General features: G+C 43.4%; 1 protein-coding gene across 2 annotated transcripts in view; it reads left to right on the top strand.

The window, feature by feature from the left end:
* Positions 1-22,413, top strand: part of pdcd6ip (programmed cell death 6 interacting protein) — a 58,459-nt gene that overhangs the window by 19,764 nt on the left and 16,282 nt on the right. Inside the window, exons 7-13 of one of the 2 annotated variants that reach the window (XM_080734822.1) lie at positions 834-950; positions 1,815-2,037; positions 5,730-5,853; positions 9,356-9,533; positions 13,314-13,425; positions 17,803-17,972; positions 20,553-20,801. In XM_080734822.1, the coding sequence (XP_080590948.1) occupies positions 834-950; positions 1,815-2,037; positions 5,730-5,853; positions 9,356-9,533; positions 13,314-13,425; positions 17,803-17,972; positions 20,553-20,801 (1,173 nt within the window). The remainder of the gene's footprint in view (positions 1-833; positions 951-1,814; positions 2,038-5,729; positions 5,854-9,355; positions 9,534-13,313; positions 13,426-17,802; positions 17,973-20,552; positions 20,802-22,413) is intronic. The other variant, XM_080734823.1, reaches the window with a different exon arrangement.

A 22,413-nucleotide genomic window follows, 5' to 3' on the forward strand; every position in this document is an offset into this window, starting at 1 on the left:
CCTTAACTCTGACAGTATACAAATGAAACCAAATGGACCCGTACGGGTCCATTTGGTTTCATTTGTATACAGTCAGAGTTACATACTTGTAAGGGTCAATTTAGACGTCCCAAAAGGAACCCAGAGAGTCCCTGGACCCCACTATGAGGACCACTGGTCTAAATGGTCTTACCTGTACTCTTTTTCTTGTAGTTTTTGTTACCTTGTAGGTGGTTGTACTGTTAAGCAACTTGCAAAATAACCATAAAAAGTAAAAACTAACATGAACAAGAATTGTGATGAGATTATGTATTGTGATACAGCTTGGGGAAAATATCGCGATATTGTATTTTTTCCACATCGCCCACCCTGCCACACACACACGCGCTCGCGCACGCACAAGTCGATGGCCACGGAATTAAAGAACGTTTGATGCAGGTTAATCAATCGGATGTTTGCTGAAAAGGTTAAAACACTCATGGCCTGTTCTGTTTTCTCTCTCGCTGTCTTCCTCTCTTTATGCATCCCTCGTGGTGTTGGTGTTGGTGGTGATGTTTGTGTGCAATGCATGTGTACATGTGTGTGTGTGTGTGTGTGGCTCTACGTGCACTCCTTACCGCTTGTGCTTGTTTGTGATTGGCTTTCCCGTGGCGTCATTCGTGATTTGACCTCGCTGGTGTGTGTCTGTGTGTGTGTGTGTCGTCGTTCCGTTTTCGTGGTTTGCCTTGCCATCGTGTGTGTGTGTGTGTGTATATATCTGTGTGTGTATGTGGATATATCTGTGTGTGTGTGTGTGTGTGTGTTTGTGTGTTGCTCTGTGGTTGGCTCTCCCTGGTCAGTATTTTTATTTTCAGGAAGTGCTGCCCGTGCTGGCGGCCAAGCACTGCATCATGCAGGCCAACGCCGAGCTGCACCAGAGCATCCTGGCCAAGCAGAAGAAGCGCTTCGGGGAGGAGATCGCGCGCCTGCAGGTATAGTCCAGTTCAATATGTCCAAACATGAATGGTTCGTTCAAGTTTTCGGGGGATTTTGAAAACTAATGTTATTTTTGGAAACTTCAGAGTGTAACAAATCAGAAAATCCACGATTCCATTTGCAAAATCCCTACAGGCAACATAATCACTAAAATATCATCACTGTCGGGCAGAAACCTTGTATCTCCAAGTTTCAAATGTGTATGCTTCATCATACAAGACTGTCGAACAAAACTAGTGTAAACAGCCGATCTACAAGCACACACCGCCTCGCGCCGATCTACAAGCACACAACGCCTCACGATGCGAGGCGCCAAAATTCCTCAACTCTTAGTGCTCGTCAGGGTGCCGGGTCCCCAGTTAAAATATGATTACAGCTTGAAAAGGTTGAGAACCACTGTCATACACTACCTGTCTTTGGGCATTGCGCATAGGAGTAAGCGACTTGTTTTTGAGCTGAATTATTGTTATATAGTCCTGGAAATTAGGTTAAATATTCTGGAAAAGTTTTGGAAATTACTATCAAAACCTCCACCGGCTGTCAGTCTGTCAGTCACACGTCACACTTTTGCCCTGCTCATATCTCAGCCACGGTTACCCCCGATCCATGCACACACACTCCTTGCCTGCCAAACTACAACCTCCACCCAAATCTCACATGCCCCTCTTCTAGCACCACCATGAGGCTGATTCTTGCAAAAAAACATTTTCGGACACTGCTCCTACACATTTTGCTCTAAAATCACGCTGCGACCTGACGGTCGCTTATCTCCCGATTAGGGAGTCTTACTGGTTGGTAAAAATGTGTGGGAACCCTGTTAGAAGGTTGCTCTCTGACGTGGCTCAATCTTCCCCCCCCAGCACGCCGCGGAGCTGGTGAAGACGGTGGCGTCTCGCTACGACGAGTACGTGAGCGTCAAGGACCTGAGCGACAAGATCAACCGCGCCCTGGCCGCCGCCAAGAAGGACAACGACTTCATCTACCACGACCGCGTGCCCGAGGTCAAGGACCTGGAGCACATCGGCAAGGCGGCGCTGGTCAAGGCCACCGCCATCACGCCGCCCCTCAGCCAGAAGTTCACAGGTAAAAACGCCGTCGTCACACCAGTGTTGTTGTTTTTTTTAACCCATTTAGACCTGAACACGTTATTTTTTTTAAAAGATTTGTTTTTTGGGCTTTTTATGCCTTTATTGTAGACCGACAGGAAATGGGGAGAGAGATGGGGAATGACATGTGGCAAAGGTCGTCCGGATCGGGAATCGAACCGGCGACGCCAGCAGGCATCGTAGCCTAGTATGTGGTATGCGCCTTGACCACCAGGCCAGCGGGCGCCCCGACCTGAACACATTATGACGCAATATTTTATGCTTTAAATATTAAAAAATAGCAGATATACAAGCTTGTAGATCTGCTATTTTTGAAAAATCGTGAAAATTTAGAATTTTGACCCGATTCTATTCACGATATTCCTGGCCCCGCCCCCGGCTTCCTGTTCATATCCTGAAAGAAAATAAAAAACATCATTTGGTTTCCTGTGTCCTTGCATTAAAGTGTCAGTAGAGGCACTCTGGGCTCTGAATGAACCGGTGTTGCCATGTCTGCTTATAATAAGCAATTGGTGTCGTTGTTTATTGGGCTTACTTTCTAATATTTTTTAAACCAGTGGTTCCCAAATCTTTTCATATCAAGGACCCCAGATTAACAGATTTGTCCACAGTCGCAGACCCCCATCTGAAAATATGTGGTGCCAGGGACCGCCACACAGATTTGTGTTGTTAAAATGTTTCAAAAATATTCAAATTATTTTCGTTTTTTCTTTCCTCCATATTTTTTAAATAGCAAATATACAAGCTCACAATGTGTCACTGTGACACATTGTGAGCTTGCTGATCTGCTATTTTCAAATGTAAATGTAAAGTAGTAAAACTGAACCTAGTTAATTCTATTGGGCTTATTATTCATAGACCTGGCCGCTTGTCTCTGGCAATATCTGGCAACAGACAATTCCCTGTCACTTCCTTGGGATCTCTTGTTCTTCGACTTGGGAGGAAGTGAAAAGATGTTTAAAAATGCTCCAGCGCCCTCTGTAAAAGGAAAATGGCAGCCTCCATAGAATGGCCAGGAATATCGTGAATAAGTGTCTCCCTAACGTTTTAGTCTAGTTTTTATTTTGTTGACGAAATTGTCAATATATTTAGTTTTAGTCATCACAGCTTAGTTTTTATTTAGCTTTTATTTAGTTTTCGTCATTGAAAAAAATGCAGTCGACAAACATTTTTCGTCATAGTTTTAGCCAACGAAATCAACACTGAATCACACCCCCACTCAGCTAGAACAGGGGTTTTCAAAGTGGGTGACGGGGCACCCTGGGGTGCCGTGACGGCAGTCCAGGGGTGCCGCGAGATAATTTGATAATATTTGGAATCATTTCAAACTTGAATTACAAAGTTGTTTTCAGTCAGTTCTAACCAAAATGGCTATTATCTCAACTTTTTCCTCGCAACATAATCACTAAAATAATCGTCACTGTCGGGCAGAAACCTCGTTTCAAATGTGTACGTCTTTTGGTAAAAGCAAAGCCCTGCTTCATAATACAAGACTGTCGCACATAACTAGTGAAAACAGCCGATCTACAAGCACACAACGCCTCGCGGTGCGAGGCGTTGTGTGCTTGTAGATCTGCTGTTTTCACTAGTTTAGTAAATTTTATAGATGATAAATACAAAACGGTTTTGGACATAGAAGGTTTCCACCCGACAACGATGATATGCTATAAATATAAGGTGCTGGGAGTGAAAATTATAATGTAGGGGTGCCTCGGATTAAAAAAATATTTATGGGGTGCCCTGAGACAAAAAAGTTTGGGAACCCCAGAGCTAGAAGGCAGTGGTTCTCAACCTTTTCAGGCTGCGGCCCCCAAAAGAATCATATTTGAACTGGGGACCCCCCACCCACCCTGCACAAGCACTTGGAATCGTAGGAGATTTTAGTTTGACTCAATCTATTCCGTTGTGAAAATAGCCGATCTACATGTTCACAACGCGAGGCGTTCTCGCATTGTGAGCATGTAGAGCTGCTATTTTCACAACTGCCTGTAATGTTTGACAATTTGACCAGTGTTTGACCAGAGGTACTAAAAAGGTCTTTAAAGTCCTTAAATTGTCACTTTAGAGATGTGCAGATACCCTTTTAATTTATACACTTGTACTGTTTGTTGGTCTGTTTACTGTTGAGTGACAAAAACTATGTTAACATTTAGCTAAACATCTGGGGACCCCCCAAAACAATTTGGGGACCCCTCTGGGGTTACCGACCCAGAGGTTGAGAACCACTGAGCTAGAAGTTCACCGGTAAAGATGCCAGTCAGCCAGCTCGGGCTCAAGATCAAATGCCACAAACCTGAGAGAAGTGTTGACAAAATGTTTTTTACTCATAATTTTTCGATAGATAGATACAGTAGAGCAGTGGCTCCCTGTCTCAGGGCATCCCATAAATATTTTTTTAATCTACATTATAATTTTCCACTCCCAGCACCTTCTATTTATAGCATATCATCGTTGTCGGGTGGAAACCTTGTATGTCCAAAACCGTTTGTTTTGTGTTTATCATCTAGAAAATGTACTAAACTAGTGAAAACAGCAGATTTACAAGCACACAACGCCTCGCAAGTGCTTGTAGATCGGCTGTTTTCACTAGTTTTGTGCGACAGTCTTGTATGATGAAGCAGGGCTTTGCTTTACCAAAAGACGTACACATTTGAAACTTGGAGATACGAGGTTTCTGCCCGACAGTGACGATATTTTAGTGATTATGATGCGAGGAAAACGTTGAGATAATAGCCACTTTGGTTAGAACTGACTGAAAATAACTTTTTCAGTCAGTTAAAATGATACTAAATATTTTTTCAAGTGTCCAGACTCCATATAAATTCCATATATTATCAAATGATCTCGCAGCACCCCTGGACTGCCGTCACGGCACCCCAGGGTGCCCCGTCACCCACTTTGAAAACCCCTGCAGTAGATGGATAGATAGATAGATAGATAGATAGATAGATAGATGCCTTTATTATACCATGTGGGAAAATCAGTCGCCCAGAGGCAGCACAGCAGTTAAGGTTACAAAGTTACAGGTAAAAGTAATAAAAAAGGGCTGTTGTGAACTGGGAAAAAAAAATATATAAAAATAAGCATTGATACAGAGCGATCGTAAATGGCGGTAACAAACCCCAATGAGTTGTCCATAAATGTCAGTGTTACATAAGTCTCACCGTTCTCTTGTCATAACACTAATAATAATACTTATACTACTACTTATTAATGCAGATACATAAGTGTCTCACGTTCTCTCGTCATAACACAAATAATGATACTTATAATACTACTTATTAAGGCCGATTTAAGGACGTTTTAATACCTCTAAAATGACAAATTAAACATTGTCCAAATTGTCAAATATATAGAGGCAGAAATTGTGAAAATAGCCGATCTACATGCTCGTTGTGAGCATGTAGATCTGCTATTTCCACAATAGAAAGTATTTTCGACTTTCGACTTTCTCTGGTGGGAGTCGACTTGTGTAATGAAGCCGACTTGTCGACTTTTTAATAATACTCATAATACTACTAATCAACGCAGTGCCAAAAGTGTTCCATAACAGTCAGTGTTGTATAAGCGTCTCACCGGTATCTCGTCATAACACAAACCATAACAATACTTATAATACTACTTGTGTTTTCTTTCGTGCGTCTGGCGCTTTCCGTCTTGTCTGTCCAGACCTGTTTGAGAAGATGGTCCCCATGGCGGTGCAGCAGTCCATGAGCGTCTACAGCCAGAGGAAGGCGGAGACAGTCAACAGACTGGTGGGCACCATGAGGGAGGCCACCAACCTCTGCAACGGGTACGCTGCTTGTCTGTCTGTCTCTCTCTCTCTCTCTCTCTAGGTCGTCCTCAGACGAGCCCTCCATCGTTGTTTCCACTCATCTCGGTTCTCCATACATCTGGCCAGCTCATTGGTGTTCTGTGTCCCTACGTCTTCCTTGCGTACGTCCACGTATGTTTTTGTGGGACGTCCTCGCGACCGGTGCCCATGTGTTGGCTCCCACAGTACCAATTTGCTGGCTGGAAGCTCCTGGTGTCTTTGGCAGTGTCCTGCTAGTCTCATTCTTCTGGTGGCAATTTTCTCGCTTACCCTTGGTATTCCCTCATACAGGCTCCTGTTGGTAACATGTGCACTCCTGTTGATGTTGAGTACTGCACGCAACATTCTAGTGTAGCACCCATCTAGAGACTTCTGCAGGGTTGGCTTCAGGGTCCAGCATTCACTGCCATAGAGGAGAACAGACTCCACTGTTGCAAAGAAGAAGCTAAGTTTGATTTGGCGGGGGAGGCTAGAGTTCCATACACTGTTCATGCCGTTCAGGGCCCTCCAAGCGAGTGCCTTCCTTACTATGGCGTGATTCAAAACAGCGGCGCAGTTCGGCCAGTGGAGACGCCCCTCTCGCTCCACTTGCCTCTGATTGGCCCGTGGCGGCACCCGGGTGGGGACCATACTCTATGGTGGGGACGCTGTCATCTCTGTCAGGCGCGTAGCGCGTTACTTTAACAATAACCCGACACGTTAAAGTTATCTTGAGTATGACAGTAGTCCGGGTTTTAATGTTAAAGTAAAGGCGAATTCGAATAAGCTTTAAGGAAATGCTGAGTATGAACGTTAATTCACATTTTATGGTTTCCTTAATTGTTTCCTACAGCCCATGTTTTACAACTGTATTACATTTTTGGCTGTTGTAAATAAACAGTTATGTCTTCTAAGTTATGTCTGCATTTTCTAGTAGTGAACAAAACAAGACAGTATATTTTTATCTTTTCAAAGTGTGTTGTGAGCCGTTTTCACTAATTCTAATTTCTCTTTACGTACCATGCCAACCCATTAAAAAAAACACCCGGCACAGAAGATAAATAAAATGAGAGGCCTTTCAAAGTACAAGTGTCAAGTTTATTTTGAGCACAGCACAAAAGTGTCAAGTGCAGGCTTTAACAGTTATATGCGTGTGTGTTGTTAAGAGGGGCGTCTCTATAGAGTATAGGGGCGCCTCCAGTGGCCGAACTGCGCCGCTGTTTTGAATCACGCGTCTGTATGCAGGTTGAATGGCAGGGACATGTTGGAGAGCAGGGGTTCCCAAACTTTTTTTGTCTCAGGGCACCCCATAAATATTTTTTATCGCGAGGCGTTGTGTGCTTGTAGATCGGCTGTTTTCACTAGTTTTGTGCAACAGTGGTTTCTGTCCGACAGTGACGGTATTTTAGTGATTATGTTGCGAGGAACACGTTGAGATAATAGCCATTTTGGTTAGAACTGTCTGAAAATAACTTTCAAGTTTAAAATGATACCATTTTTTTTTTTTCAAGTTTCCAAATAAATTCCAAATATCATCAAATCATGTCGCGGCACCCCTGGACTGCCGTCGCGGCACCCCAGAGTGCCCCGTCAGTCACCCACTTTGAAAACCCCTGTTGGAGAGGCCCTCATTGCGTGCTATAGAGAGAGAGATCTCTCTATAGCGCTGCTGCTACTCAAAGATTTGCCATTTCAGACCATGACAAGTGACAAGCCGGTGGGCCAATTACATGAGTTACATTTCGTCGTTGTCGGTTGGAAACCTTGTATGGCCAAAACCGTTTGTTTTGTATTTATCATTTTAAAAATGATTTAAACTAGTGAAAACAGCGCCGCGAGGCGTTGTGTGCTTGTAGATCTGCTGTTTTCACTACTTTTGTGCGACGGCCTTGTATGATGAAGCAGGGCTTTGCGAAGAAATCTACAAATTTGAAACTTGGAGAAAGGAGGTTTCTGCCCGACAGCGATGATTTACTTTGTTGGCCGCCCAGCCCCCAAAATGGAACGAAAGCCGACATTTTATTTTACATTGTTTCCTAATGGCCGGCCTGGACCGGCCGGGAATGAACCGGCAGTTTGGGAGTTGTCCCGCTTTTCCCAATGGCCAGCACGTCCCTGTTGAATGGCATGGAATAGGGGGCACAGGGGCGCAGTGGTTAGCGCTTTGCCTCACAGCTAGAAGGTCCTGGGTTCGATTCCCGCCGGGGGACGCTGTGGGAGCTGGGGGCGTGTTTCTCCCTCCGCGTCATCAGCGCCCACACCCTAGGTGGGGTCGGTGATAGGGCCTTTCTGTGTGGAGTTTGCATGTTCTCCTCGTGTCTCCTAGGGTTGATACCCTCACAAAAACATGCAGTAATCCTGGTCTCTATAATGCCTCCCCCTGGCCAGCCGGGGCACCTGATGGAGGGGAAAGGAACTGGTTGGAATAACGTGTTCCTTCCATGCGCTACGTCCATCCTGGGGAAATCCCCCCCTGTCAGGTGAAAAGAAACAACTTGGACTACTCATGCATTGAAGGAAGCATGAGGTCGGTCCGTTGTCTCCCCTGGCGCGGCAGAGGGAGAGCAGAGCCCAGGATTACATAGGCAATTGGCACTGGGTGAAAATGGGTTGCAAAATTGTGGGTTAAAAATTATAGAAAAGGAATGGCATGGAATAGGTGGGACTAGGGCTGTCACAATTATTACATAATAGTCTAATCCCGATTATTTGACATAATAAGTAATGCGACACTTACGCGTCGCATTGCGACACGTTGTGAGCTTGTAGATTGGCTATTTCCACTATCAGTGTTCTTTTTTAAGTATAAAGTTGTCAAATATGTCAGTAATTTCGTTGTATATTTAGGTTATGTGTCATATCTACCATGTGCAACTTCAAAGCCTAAAAGCCAAACAGAAAAGTAATTGTCAATGACAAAATACACAATAAAATCGTTAATCGCAATTATTTGAGTGACAATTAATCGTCGTGTAAAATGTCATAATCGTGACAGCCCTAGGTGGGACACCAGGATATTTTGTTCCCTCAACTCTCATGTATTGTGGCCTATATTATCTAAGCGAGGTATCACCTTGACTTGGTGACAACGTCTAAAAAGCCTATCACTGTTGTTTACGCTTAACCCATTTAGGCCTACAATTATTGAATGCTTTAACTATTGAAAAATCGTGAAAATGTGTGCATTTTTCAATATATAATTTTCAAAGAATACTTTTGTAACTCAAATCTCTGCTTCTGGGGGGTCCCTGGAACAACATATTTTGAGATAGGGGTCTGCGGCCGAATAAATGTAATTTTGGGGTTCCATGACATGAAAAAGTTTGAGAACAGCTGATTTATAGGAAGGAATTAGAAGTTGGGTCAAAGATGGGGTCAAAGATGGTTCAAATCTAACGCGACTGGGGCGCGTTCCAGGTATTTGAGAGTTAATGTTGGGGATGTGTATAAGTGACCAAAATAAAAGGTTGAGAACCCCTGCTTCATTGTGGGTGCGTTGCAGGGTGCTGGCGTCGCTGAACCTGCCCGCCGCCCTGGAGGACCTGTCGGGTGACTCCATCCCTCAGTCCATCGCGGAGAAGGCCAGAGGCATCGTCCAGCAGGGGGGGCTACAGAGCATCGAGCAGCTGATCAGGGACCTGCCCGAACTGCTGACCCGCAACAGAGAGATCCTGGACGAGGTAGGACTGCGCGGCATGTTGCCGTACCTTAGCAACAGGCATGATACATTTATTTTAAGAAGTGCATTCTATTTTTTCCCCCGTTTCTACGGTTTCTTGGGCTGGATATGGCAGCCTGGAACGGTGCTAAACTTGGCATGTTAGTAAACGTGTCACAATTAACAATAATGCATTGCACCTGTGCAGCTGACCTGCGGAACCTGGGAATATACCATTTTGTCAAGATGGGGAGAATAAAAGTGTGGAGATTATAATTAGCCAGTAGCTATGCCCCTCCCCTAAAAGCTTTTGTCCAATGCTAGCTTAGCAACCGGCAGCTTGCCAATGCTGTTGCCAAGGCAAACCTTGGCAAGCAGGAAGTTATTCTAAGCTAGCATTGGACAAAAGCTTTTTGGGAGGGGCATAGCTACTGGTTAACACAACTACTGCCTCTTAATCTGAAGGTTTGCTTGGTGCCTCGGTGCCACGCCGTTTCCTCCATAGGCCGCCGCTATTATTTTGAAGGGCCGGAAGGGGGTTGTTTTTGTTTTTTTGGATTATCACTTGACGGCAACGATTACGTCATCTAGTCACATGACAGTGTGAGCCCAGAAGAGAAACATGTCTGCGCCCAGCTTTTGTGTACAGTATGGAGAGTGGAGACCATCCTTTGTATAAGAATGTCAGTTTTGAGTAAATGAAGTCTCTTTATGGGCCTCTCAAGGGATTTACTATGGAGGGCGTTCACTTCGCGTGCACGCCCGATGTGCGTTGTAAACAAATCGCGGACATTACCGATGCGGGCGGGACCGGAGCGACTTAGTAATAATACCTTTACTGTATATACAGTAAGATTGACAGTCCTCGCCGTCAACGGCGCCATGGTATTAACCCTTTCAATGACGGTGAGCGTCGTCAAGGGCAGCAGAACAGTTAATTATAATACCTGGTTAAAGTGACCATTTTGTTCAATTTTGCATTTGTAGTTATTTTTCTGTAATTTAACAACATAATAATTAACCAGCACAGATAGACAACGAGACGTTCACAGATTTATATTTAAAAGTAACTTTTATGCCATACCCAATCGACGCCCCTGCTATCGTGCTTTCATTAACCCGAGTTCCTATCATGACCTCTAGTTGAGCCTAGAGGTCCTTAACACACCCGGGGCGTGACGGATGTCGTGTCATGAATCGTGTTCATCGTGACACAAACAGCACTTTGAATTAACACAGATTAATTGCATGCACCAATCTAACGCTCCTGGCGGTGCGCAACGACCTTGACTTTCACACACGGCGGGTGTTGACCTTGATGTGGCCGCTCACCTAAAAGAACTATCATAACTTAACCCATTTAGGCCTAGAATTATTGAATGCTTTAACCCGTGAAAAATAGCAGATATACAAGCTCACAGCGCGGCACCGAGTGCCGCGCTGCGAGCTTGTAGATCTGCTATTTTTGAAAAAGTCGTGAAAATGTGTGCAAATCTTTGAATATATGTACTTTCAAAGCGAACGTTTGTAACTCAAATTTTGCTTCTGGGTGGTCCCTGGAACTAGATATTTTGAGATGGGGGTCCGTGGCCAAATACATATCATTTTGGGGGTCCTTCACATGAAAAGGTTTGAGAACCACTGACATAGTAGTCTCTCAAGAACAGACTAACTGAGCTCCAGTTAAGTGAAAAGGACCTTTTCTTTGACGATGGCTGGCCAGATTGTTGACATAGAAACATCGGTTTTTCAAAAAATCTGGAGGATTCAAAAGACACTTATGTAATCGGGTCAAAAATCTAACTTTCACGATTTTTCAAAAATAGCAGATCTACAAGCTCGCAGCGCGGCACTCGGTGCCGCGCTGTGAGCTTGTATATCTGCTATTTTTCAATAGTTAACCCATTCAGGCCGGGAACACATTTTGCTGTTTGGGAGGGGCTTACAGTACATGTACAGTATGTAGCAACATATTTGTTTTGTAGGCTAATTTCTGATTTAGCCCTATTCTATAGGTTAGGCCTAAATGGGTTAAAGCATAAAATATTGCATCATAACGTGTTCAGGCCTAAATGGGTTAATCATAACATCAACTATCATTTGATTTCATGTATCGTTTTCATCATTTAAATGCATGCAACACAGGGGTTGACTCTAAGGTCTCAGAGGCACTTGCCCGTCGCGCAAGTACAGGTCATGTTCTACTTGCCCAAAGGTCATGCCCACTTGCCCCGAAAACTAAATTGTCCATTATAAAATGATGATAGGTACTGTACAATTTGAATTACCGCTCAATTTAACACATATTACTTTACTTTCTGGGGCTGTGCGATAAAAAAAAATCCAAATACCTACATAGCTATTATTGAATATGTCTATGGTTTCACACTTATTATTTTACATTTTTAAGTGTAGCAACAGTAAAAACAGCACATTATAGGTAAACAGTGCCCTTATTCCACAGACCAGAAGATGGATAGATAGATAGATACCTTTATTATCCCAAGGGGGAAAATCATTTGCCCAGAGGCAGCACAGCAGTATAAGGTTATTTACAAAGTTACAGAGAAGTATGACAAAGAAAAAACAAGAACAGAGTACAGTAAGTACAGTAAGAGCAAGGTACGACAAGAAAGGGAACGAATAATATATATACATAAAGTGTCCTAAAGCACAACTATCAATATAATACAGTGCCCAAATCATGGAGCGTTCTGGCCACGTTCATTGTGTTTAGACAGATATCTGGTGTTGTTTTTATAGACGGTTGAGTCCCCTCTCAAACGAGCACTTGCCCGATCGGTCAACCTGAAAGCAAACTTTACCTGCCCGGAAGTTTCATTTACCTGCCGGGGGCAGGTGGGCAAGCCTTAGTGTCAATGCCTGTCAACATATAAGAATGAGCCACTTAAACGGCAGCGCACACACGTAATCGTCACTAAGGATAACACAAATACATTCTAGGCTCCATTCTAGACAGTTTCTTCTGGAAGATAACGGTAGATACAGCTGTTCGCAATGCAAATACTGTCCATTTTTACAGATTACACGGAGCGAAGTGTAGCGCCGGGAAAACTCTGCTCCTCGCTCCCTGGGGCTGTTGTAACGCTCGCTATTCGTTCACTTTGACCCTCCTTCAGCCTTTCAAACATACCTGAACAAAAACAATCTCCCTGCACCATGTCTCGCTCTTTTTAGGTTTTATTAATTTAACTAATACAACGGAGAGTGAACGTCCCAGTCCTACTGCTTTCAAAGTAACACACAGTACAGGGCTAGTTTATCGTGATAAAAAAACATTCACGATAATCGTATCGTGGAGATTTAATTTATCGTGACATCGTCCTCCGTCATGCACTGGGATCAATTCACCTTTTGTTTGCTGAGCTGCATATCCGGTACCATTTAAACCCTCTATTGGTAAAAGGTACTTATAATACCGGTATGCGTACTTGATACAGTCTCTTTTTCACTCTTTATCAAATGTCTTTGCCAAAAAAAATAGCCAATCTACAAGCTCACAATGGTGAGCTTGTAGATCGCGTTGCGACGCGTTGTGAGCTTGTAGATCTGCTATTTTTTTGGCAAATGTTCCTCCCCAGGATAATGGATCTTGATTATCGCGATAATATCGTAAATATTTATCGCGCTTTATTTTGTCACAATAATCGTGATATGAAAATGTCTTATCGTCCCATCCCTCCCTTCTCTCTCTCTCTGTGTGTGTGTGTGTGTGTGTGTGTGTGTGCGTGTGCGTGTGCGCGCCCCCCCCCCCCCCCCCCCCCCCCCCCCCCCCTCTCAGTCTCTGAAGATGCTGGACGATGAAGAGACCACAGACAGCGAGCTTAGAGCCAAGTTCAACCAGCGCTGGAACAGAACCCCCTCTGGAGACCTTTACAAGCCCCTCCGAGCAGGTACACACACACACACACACACAGACACACACACACACACACACACACACACACACACATAGGGCTGTCACAATTATTACATAATCGTCTAATCGTGATTATTTGACATTATCGCAACTATTTTGTCATAATCGTCATAATCGTGAATGTTGAAAAATGTCCGAAATAGTGGAAATAGCAGATCTACAAGCTCACAACGTGTCGCATCGCGACGCGTTGTGAGCTTGTAGATCGGCTATTTCCACTATCAAAGTTATTTTTTAAGTAGTAAGTGGTCAAATATGTCAGTAATTTCTTTGTATATTTAGGTTATGTGTCATATCTACCATGTGCAACTTCAAAGCCTAAAAGCCAAACAGAAATGTAATTATCAACGACAAAAACACAATTAAATCGTTAATCGCCAATTATTTGAGTGACAATTAATTGTCACGTAAAATGTCATATCGTGACAGCCCTACACACACACACACACACACACACACTACATCACTTGTGGGGACATTACATAGACTAACCCTAAACCTGACCCTAACCCTAACCGTTGTGGGGACCTACTATTTTGTCCCCACACTGTCACTGTCAGAGGTCCCCTGCAGGTGACTGTAGTGGCGTTTCCATAAAGCAACTTTTTGCGCATTAACGGCTTAATCGCAAAATGTTTTTATGGAAACACTTCAAAATGCGAATAAACTTTCATTATCCGCAAAAAAGATTATCCGCTTGGAGGAGGAGGATTTTGAGGCTTAATCGAATAAACTAAATGCGCTTAAGTGAATGGAAACGGGTCAGACAATAAATGTGAATAAAATATGACGTTCTGGTCCATATCGTCCTCCTATAACACTTTCCCCCACCGCTTAATTAACGTCCATTGTATAGCGTTAGTCTACAAAACAAACCGGTTGTTACACACGGAGTAGCCTCGGAAACCCAGACTTTTATTTTCACACGGAGTGACCCTTCGTCATCACACCGTGTTGCACGTGCCGAAAGTGTCCGTACAAGCTCAGAGCAGCTCGCATCTGCGACGCTGCAGGATGCAGTCTGCCCGGAGGACTCAACCGGGCGGTGGGCCGGTGTCGGCTCGGGGACGCCCCTCGGGGAGCCCCAGCCCGGGGTCGCTTGCTCTGTGCTCCCGCCGGCCGCACTTTCTCCGCGGCGGTGCGTCGCGACTGGCTCTGGGTCGGGAATCGGGATGCGTGTGCAGCGAGTCACAGCAGTGCACTCACGTCTCTCGGTCTGAATTCAGCCCCATCCCAGCTCTGTGCACTGTGTGCAAGCCCGCGGGAAATGTTTACAGCAGGTCGGTCAGACGGACCCAGGCAGGATCTCCCAAGAATCGCATTTCACCAGTTTAATGGAAACGGGCTAAATTCGCTTTGTCTTAAAGCGCATTTCTGATAATTCGCTTCCCTAATTCGAATACGTTTATGGAAACGCCACTTGTGTGAACATGCGTTTAGTCCCCATAAGTATAGCTAGACGAACTCACTACAAACCTTTAGGAATGGTACCTAGGGCTGTCACGATTATGACATTTAACATGACGATTAATTGTCACTCAAATAATTACGATTAAAGATTTAATTGTGTTTTTGGTCGTTGACAATTACATCTCTGTTTGGCTTTTAGGCTTTGAAGTTGAACATGGCAGATATGCCACATGACCTAAACATACAAAGACATTTCTGACATGTTTGACAACTTTATACTTAAAAAAAGATCATTGATAGTGGAAATAGCCGATCTACAAGCTCACAACGTGTCGCGATGCGCCGCGTTCTGAGCTTGTAGATCTGCTATTTCCGCTTTTTTTTACTATAAAAAAAATATCGGAACATATTTCAACATGGAAACGATTATGACGATTATGCAAAATAATCGCGATTATGTCAAATAATTGCGATTAGACGATTATGTAATAATTGTGACAGCCTTTATAGTAGCGTGATTAGTGAATTAGTTATTAGTGTATTAGTATTAGTATTAGTTCACTAATTCATTAATTAGTGAATTAGTGAACAAAATCAGCTTGTTGATCTGCTCGTTTTCTTCCATATAATGTACTAGAAAAGCTAGTGAGGTGCACCCTTGCTCGACATATATCGTCGTTGTCGGGTGGAAACCTTGTATGTCCAAGACCGTTTGTTTTGCATTTGTCATTTTAAAAAGGATTTAAACTAGTGAAAACAGCCGATCTACAAGCACACAACGCCTCGTGCCGCGAGGCGTTGTGTGCTTGTAGATCTGCTGTTTTCACTACTTTTGTGCGACGGCCTTGTATGATGAAGCAGGGCTTTGCTTTGCGAAAGAACGTACACATTTGAAACTTGGAGATACAAGGTTTCTGCCCGACAACGACGATATACTTCATTGTACAGCGGTACTGCACGTCGAGAGTAGCCGATATACAAGCTCACATGGCGTGCACATGGTTGGAGTTGACCATTAAGGCATCTATAGACTTTATAAATTCATATTTAAAGTAATAATATTCAACAAAAGTCCTCTAACATCGCCACAAACTTCTTACAGTTTACAATGTTATTTATCCCCATATTACAGCTCAATGTAGAAATTAGGCAAAATGTAGGCTTTGCAGCCACCTTGTGGTAACAATGGACAACAGCAGAATGCATAAACCTGTCCAGACTTTAGAAGAGTGATTTGCTCTCACATTTCTCCCCAAAATAAATAATAGCGTGTCAAATCTCCTTACTTATAGTAGCGTGATTAGTGAATTGTTTTCATCAGAGAACACAGTATTATCGTCTATATCGGGGTGGAGGCCTCCTTTGTCCAAAACTGTTTACTTTTCAGTATTCAATTTCAAAAGCGGGAAAAGTAGCAGATCTACAAGCTCAAAGCGTGCCACTTCACACCACGCTTGTGCTTGTAGATCTGCTACAAGTGAGGTTTTTAGAGAAAACCCAACGTTTATTTTTCTACCTCTGCATGCAACTGCAGTTTATATTAACCCATTCAGGCCTAGAATTATTGAATGCTTTAACTATTGAAAAATAGCAGATATACAAGCAGATATACAAGCTCGTAGCAGCTTGTAGATCTGCTATCTTTGAAAAAGTCGTGAACATGTGTGCAAATCTTTGACTATATGTATTTTTTTTTTTTTATTGAACGTTTGTAGCTCAAATTTTGCCTCTTGGTGGTCGCTGGAACTAAATGTTTTGAGATGAGGGGTCCGTGGCCAAATACTTATCATTTTGGGGGTCCTTCACATGAAAATGTTTGAGAACCACTGACATAGAAACATAGGTTTTTCAAAAAACCTTAGAACGATTCAAAAGACACTTATAGAATTGGGTCAAAATTGGGTCAAAATTCGAATTTACACGATTTTTCTAAAACAGCAGATCTACAAGCTTGAGTGCCGCGCTGTGAGCTTGTAAATCTGCTATATTTCGATAGTTAAAGCATAGAATAATACAACCCAAAGGCTGGTCAATATATAGAAAATGTATCGATATCGAGGTATCAACATGCAAGGTATATATAGACCAAGACAGCTTGAAATGAGGTATTGGTGTATGTGTCACATTAATTAACAGACACACTATGCATGCACGTAGCACATGCAAAAAAGCAGTCCATCTGTAACCAGGTGTGGTTATTTCAATAAAACAAACCTAACCCTTCTATGTGTACTGTGCAGTGTGCATGCGTGCATATGTTATTCATTATCTGGGTTAGGCAGGCAGTGGACCTAAAGCAGAAAAACATTAAAAATGATATAATGCAATTGTTTTTAGGAGTAATATCGATATTGAGGTATTCAACAACGTTATCGAATATCGAAGGTTTTCCTAATGTCACCCAGCCTCAGTTTATATTAGGGCATTCACCAAATATTCGAATATCAAAGTCACTATTCGACGTTGTTCACTAAAGTCGAATATTTGTATTTTTTTTTTATATTGTTTTCTCTTTAAAAAATACATAGTTTATATAGCTTGGCTAGATAGGAAGTTATAAGAATGAGTTGTCAATGGTTCTCAAACCTTTTTAGGCCGTGTCCCCCAAAATAAACATATTTGAACTCGGGACCCCCACCCTGACAAGCACTTGGAATTGTAGGTATTACATTTAATGTGACTCTGTTCCGCAGATAAACGCTCACAACGCCTCGCGTTGCGAGGCGTTGTGAGCATGTAGATCTGCTATTTTCACAATGTTCACCTCTTGCTTACTTAATATTTGACAGTTTGGCCAGTCCTGTCGAATATTCGAATACTTTGAGGTCGAATAATTCGAATACTAAAAATCACTATTCGTGAATGCCCTAGTTTATATACTGTTTATATACTGTACATTTTTCATCCTCCTTTTCCCCTTCCGTGTCCCCCTGTCCGCCAGAGGGCGCCAACTTCCGCAGTGCGCTGGACAAGGCCACGCAGGCGGACCAGATGGTGCGCGAGCGCTACAACACCCACTGTGACATGATCGCCCTGCTGTGCAAGCCAGAGAACGAGCTGGTGGCTGCCATCCCCTCCGCCAACCCCACCAAGACCCTGCAGGGTAGCGAGGTGCGTGTTTGTGTCAGTCAGTGTTGACTTCGTCCAGGTTGGGGGCATGCATGCACGTGGCTAAATATAACCCATTTAGGCCTAGAATTATTGACTGCTTTAACTGTTGAAAAATAGCAGATATACAAGCTCACAGCGCGGCACCGAGTGCCGCGCTGCGAGCTTGTAGATCTGCTATTTTTGAGAAAAAAAAAGTCGTGAAAATGTGTGCAAATCTTTGAATATATGTATTTTTAGAGTTTGTCACTCAAATTTTGCTTCTGGGGGGGTCCCTGGAACTAGATATTTTGAGATGCGGGTCCTTGGCCAAATAAATATCATTTTGGGGGTCCTTCACATGAAAAGGTTTGAGAACCACTGACATAGTAGTTTCTCAAGAACAGACTAACTGAGCTCCAGTTAAGTGAAAAGGACCTTTTCTGTGACGATGGCTGGCCAGATTGCTGACATAGAAACATAGGGTTTTCAAAAAATCTTAGGAGGATTCAAAAGACACTTATAGAATCGGGTCAAAATTCTAATTTTCACGATTTTAAAAAAATAGCAGATCTACAAGCTTGCAGCGCGGCACTCTAGCAGATCTACAAGCTTGCAGCGCGGCACTCGGTGCCGCGCTGTGAGCTTGTATATCTGCTATTTTTCAATAGTTAAAGCATAAAATAATGAAACACAAAATGTGTACCCGTTCTAAATGGGATAAACAACAAGCCCATTCCCAAGATGCACCGCAATCATTCATGGGCAGATGTGACTTATGGGGGCTGTTGTAATTAGTGACAGTTTTTCACTAGCGACAGGAACCATAAAGTATGTATGACGATGTTTATTAAGGTTAGAAAATCTAAGAGGAAAATGAATGGGGTCCAGTGGAGAACAGATCTTTTTGGTACCTCGCGGGGGGGAAAACGGCGCAACTAGCGGCCAATCATGGGATCTTTCTCTTCCGGGAAAGCTTCATGAATACTCCAGCCAACGACACCCCTGGACTCAATATGCATGGTAGTGAATGGATCTAATTCACTTTAACGACTTAAAACAATGTTCATATTACTGTTTAATTGTATTATGTTGACGTGGTTTTTAAAGCACCACTTGATTTTTTTCGTTTAACTCATTTAGTGCCACCCCTTTCACCACTAGAGGGCGCCCAGTGGCCATAGAAAATCCCATAGAGATATGCTGGTATATGCAGAAGCCCTGCAGCCATGACTTGCCTGAACACTTTCCTTTGTGCATGTACAGGAAGAGGATGAAGTTAGCTTGAAGTTAGCTATTGGCTACCAAGCATTTTAGAAGCCTTATTTTCGTCAACTTAGCCATGATTAAACCTTGCACACCTCATGCATGGGAAAAAAACAGAGAAGAATGAGCTCTAAAAAATCCAATGCAATCCTGGATTGCATTGGAGTGGATTTGTGCAGTTTGTTCACAGCTTTCAAACAAAAAAATCCGATTGGAAATCCGTTCAGGCATTCTTGAGATAATCGCCATTATGTTTTACATGTTATGTAAACAAACATGGCTGCCCTGTATGTTAGATGGGGTTGTATGGGGGTGGAACATGCAAAATCGCGATTGAAATCATGTTCACCAGATTTGATGGGGTCCAAAAAAAAAAAAAAAAAAAAAAAAAAAATGTTTTCAAAAAAAAAAAAAACATTTTTTATTTTTTATTTTTATTTTTTTTAAAAGCCGAACTTGTTCGGGATCGGCACTCTACGATACGCTAATAAAGCCGAACTAGTTCGGGATTGGCACTCAAAGAGTTAACATAAACGATTCGTCGACGTGTCGGATTAACCCCCCGCGACTCGAGTGGACTTGATAAATCCTGAGTGGAAGACGGCCCTAATCTGTTTCTCTGACCTTGTGTGGGGTGCGTGTCTGCGTGCGTCCCGCTGCTCTCCAGGTGGTGAACGTGCTGCGCTCCCAGCTGTCCCGGGATTTTGATTATCGCGATAATGTCGTAAAACGCGATTTCTTTTGTCACAATAATCGCGACATGAAATTTCCACATCGTCATGAAATTCCTGGAAATATTTTGGAATTAGAAAAATATTTTTTCCAGTACTGGAAAAGTTTTGGAATTGATCAAGGGTCCTGGAAGGTCCTGGAAAGAAATCGCTATGCATTGTCTTTGGTTATTGATTTTGTTAATACCTCTGAAATGACAAATTAAACGTGGGCCAAATTGTCAAATATATAGAGGCAGAAATTGTGAAAATAGCCGATCTACATGCTCACAACGCCTCGCAGCGCGAGGCGTTGTGAGCATGTAGATCGGCTATTTTCACAATAGAACCATGTTATACAAAATTCCTCAACTCTTTGTGCTCGTCAGGGTGCCGGGTCCCCAGTCCCCAAACATGCTTATTTCGTCGGTCACGGCCTGAAAAGGTCGAGAACCACTGGCATAGGAGTAAGCGACCTGTCGTTGAGCTGAATTATTGTTATATAGTCCTGGAAATCGGGTTGAATATTCTGCAAAAGTTTTGGAAATGAACCGGTAAAAAAAAATGTGTGGGAACCCTGGCGATAATATCGTAAAAAAAAACGCCATCGTCCCGCTTGCTCCCTCAGGTGGTGAACGTGCTGCGCTCCCAGCTGTCCCAGCTGGACGAGGTGAAGCGGGAGCGGGAGGCGCTGGAGGGCGAGATCAAGGCGGTGACCTTCGACATGGCGTCGTGCTTCCTGACGGCGCTGTCCCAGGACGGCGCCATCCACGAGGAGACGCTCTCGCTGTCCCAGTTGGACCAGCTCTACGGCGCCTGCAACCAGAGGGTGCAGCAGAGCCTGCGCACGCAGGAGGACCTGCTGGGACACGTGCAGGTAAACGCAGGACACGCACACTCACAATTCACCCTTTGTTAGCCTCCTGGTTGGTCCCTGACTGACCAACCAGCAGGCTCTATCTGCCTTGTCCCGCCATGGTTCCGCCTTTTTTATGTTGAATTAGCTAAAACACAATTTTTGGAGAAATAAAAAAAATTAAAAACATGATGATTCACTATGCTGCCACTGAGCAGCTCCAATTGATTGAAACAAAGTTTGAAATTAAAATTGAGCACACAGAATACCAATATGAAGCAACTGAATTAACATGGCAGTGGATGGAATGTCCCACTGAATGTCCCACCAAGACACAGCAACCAATGGGTGTGGAGAGGGGCAGGACAATGGGCGGGACTTGACAAAGGGTGATACACAGGGTTCCCCACGGTCATGAAATTCATGGAAACATTTTGAAATTAGAAAAGTATTTTTTTCCAGTACTGGAAAGGTTTTGGAATTTATCAAGGGTCCTGGAAGGTCCTGGAAAAAAATATCTGTACATTGTCTTTCAGGGGTTGACTCTAAGGTCTCAGAGACACACTTGCATGTCGGGCAAGTACAGGTCATGTTCTACTTGCCCAAAGGTCATGCCCACTTGCCCCGAAAAGTAAATAGTCCATTATAAGATGATAGGTAAGATTTTAATTACCGCTCAATTTAACACTTATTTCTTTACTTTCTGGGGCTGTGTGAGCATACCTCAATACCTCCAAATCCCAAATACCTACATAGCTATGATTGAATATGTCTATGGTTTCACACTTATTTTATATTTTTAAGTGTAGCAACAGTAAAAACAGCACATTATAGGTAAACGGTGCTCTTATTTTACACTCCACAGACCAGAAGACAGAGCACTTTGGTTCAGGTGTTTAGACAGATATCTTGCGTTGTGTTTATATATGGTTGCGTCCCCTCTCAAATGAGCCCTTGCCTGGTCGGGCAACCTGAAAGCCAACTTCACCTGCCCCAAGGTTTTATTTACCTGCCGGGGGCAGTTGGGCAAGCCTTAGTGTCAATGCCTGTCTTTGGTTATTGATTTTGTTAATACCTCTGAAATGACAAATTAAAAATTGGCCAAACTTGTCAAATATCCGAGGCAGAAATTGTGAAAATAGCCCATCTACATGCTCACAACGCCTCGCAACGAGGCGTTGTGAGCATGTAGATCTACTATTTTCACAATAGAAACGTGCTATACAAAATTCCTCGACTCTTAGTGCTCGTCAGGGTGCCGGGGTCCCCAGTTAAAACGTGATTATTTCGGGGGTCACGGCCTGAAAAGGTTGAGAACCACTGGCATACACTACCTGTCTGTGGGCATTGCGCATAGGAGTAAGCGACTCGTTATTGAGCTGAATTATTGTTATAAAGTCCTGGAAATTGGGTTAAATATTCTGGAAAGGTTTTGGAAATTATTTGGTAAAGATGTGTGGGAACCCTGATTATACAAATCTTTTTCAAACGGGGTGACGCGTAGTTGCGTACGGTCGCTTCGGTATCTTCGCCCCCAGTCGGAACAATCCAACTGAAGCGACCTTCACTTCACCCCCAACTCCACCCATCGCGTCCTGACAGCCAATCGACCCTGATGTCGTCCAGAGACAGC

Source organism: Nannobrachium achirus, assembly GCF_963921795.1.
Source record: "Nannobrachium achirus genome assembly, chromosome: 10".
Classification (NCBI taxonomy): Eukaryota; Metazoa; Chordata; class Actinopteri; order Myctophiformes; family Myctophidae; genus Nannobrachium; species Nannobrachium achirus.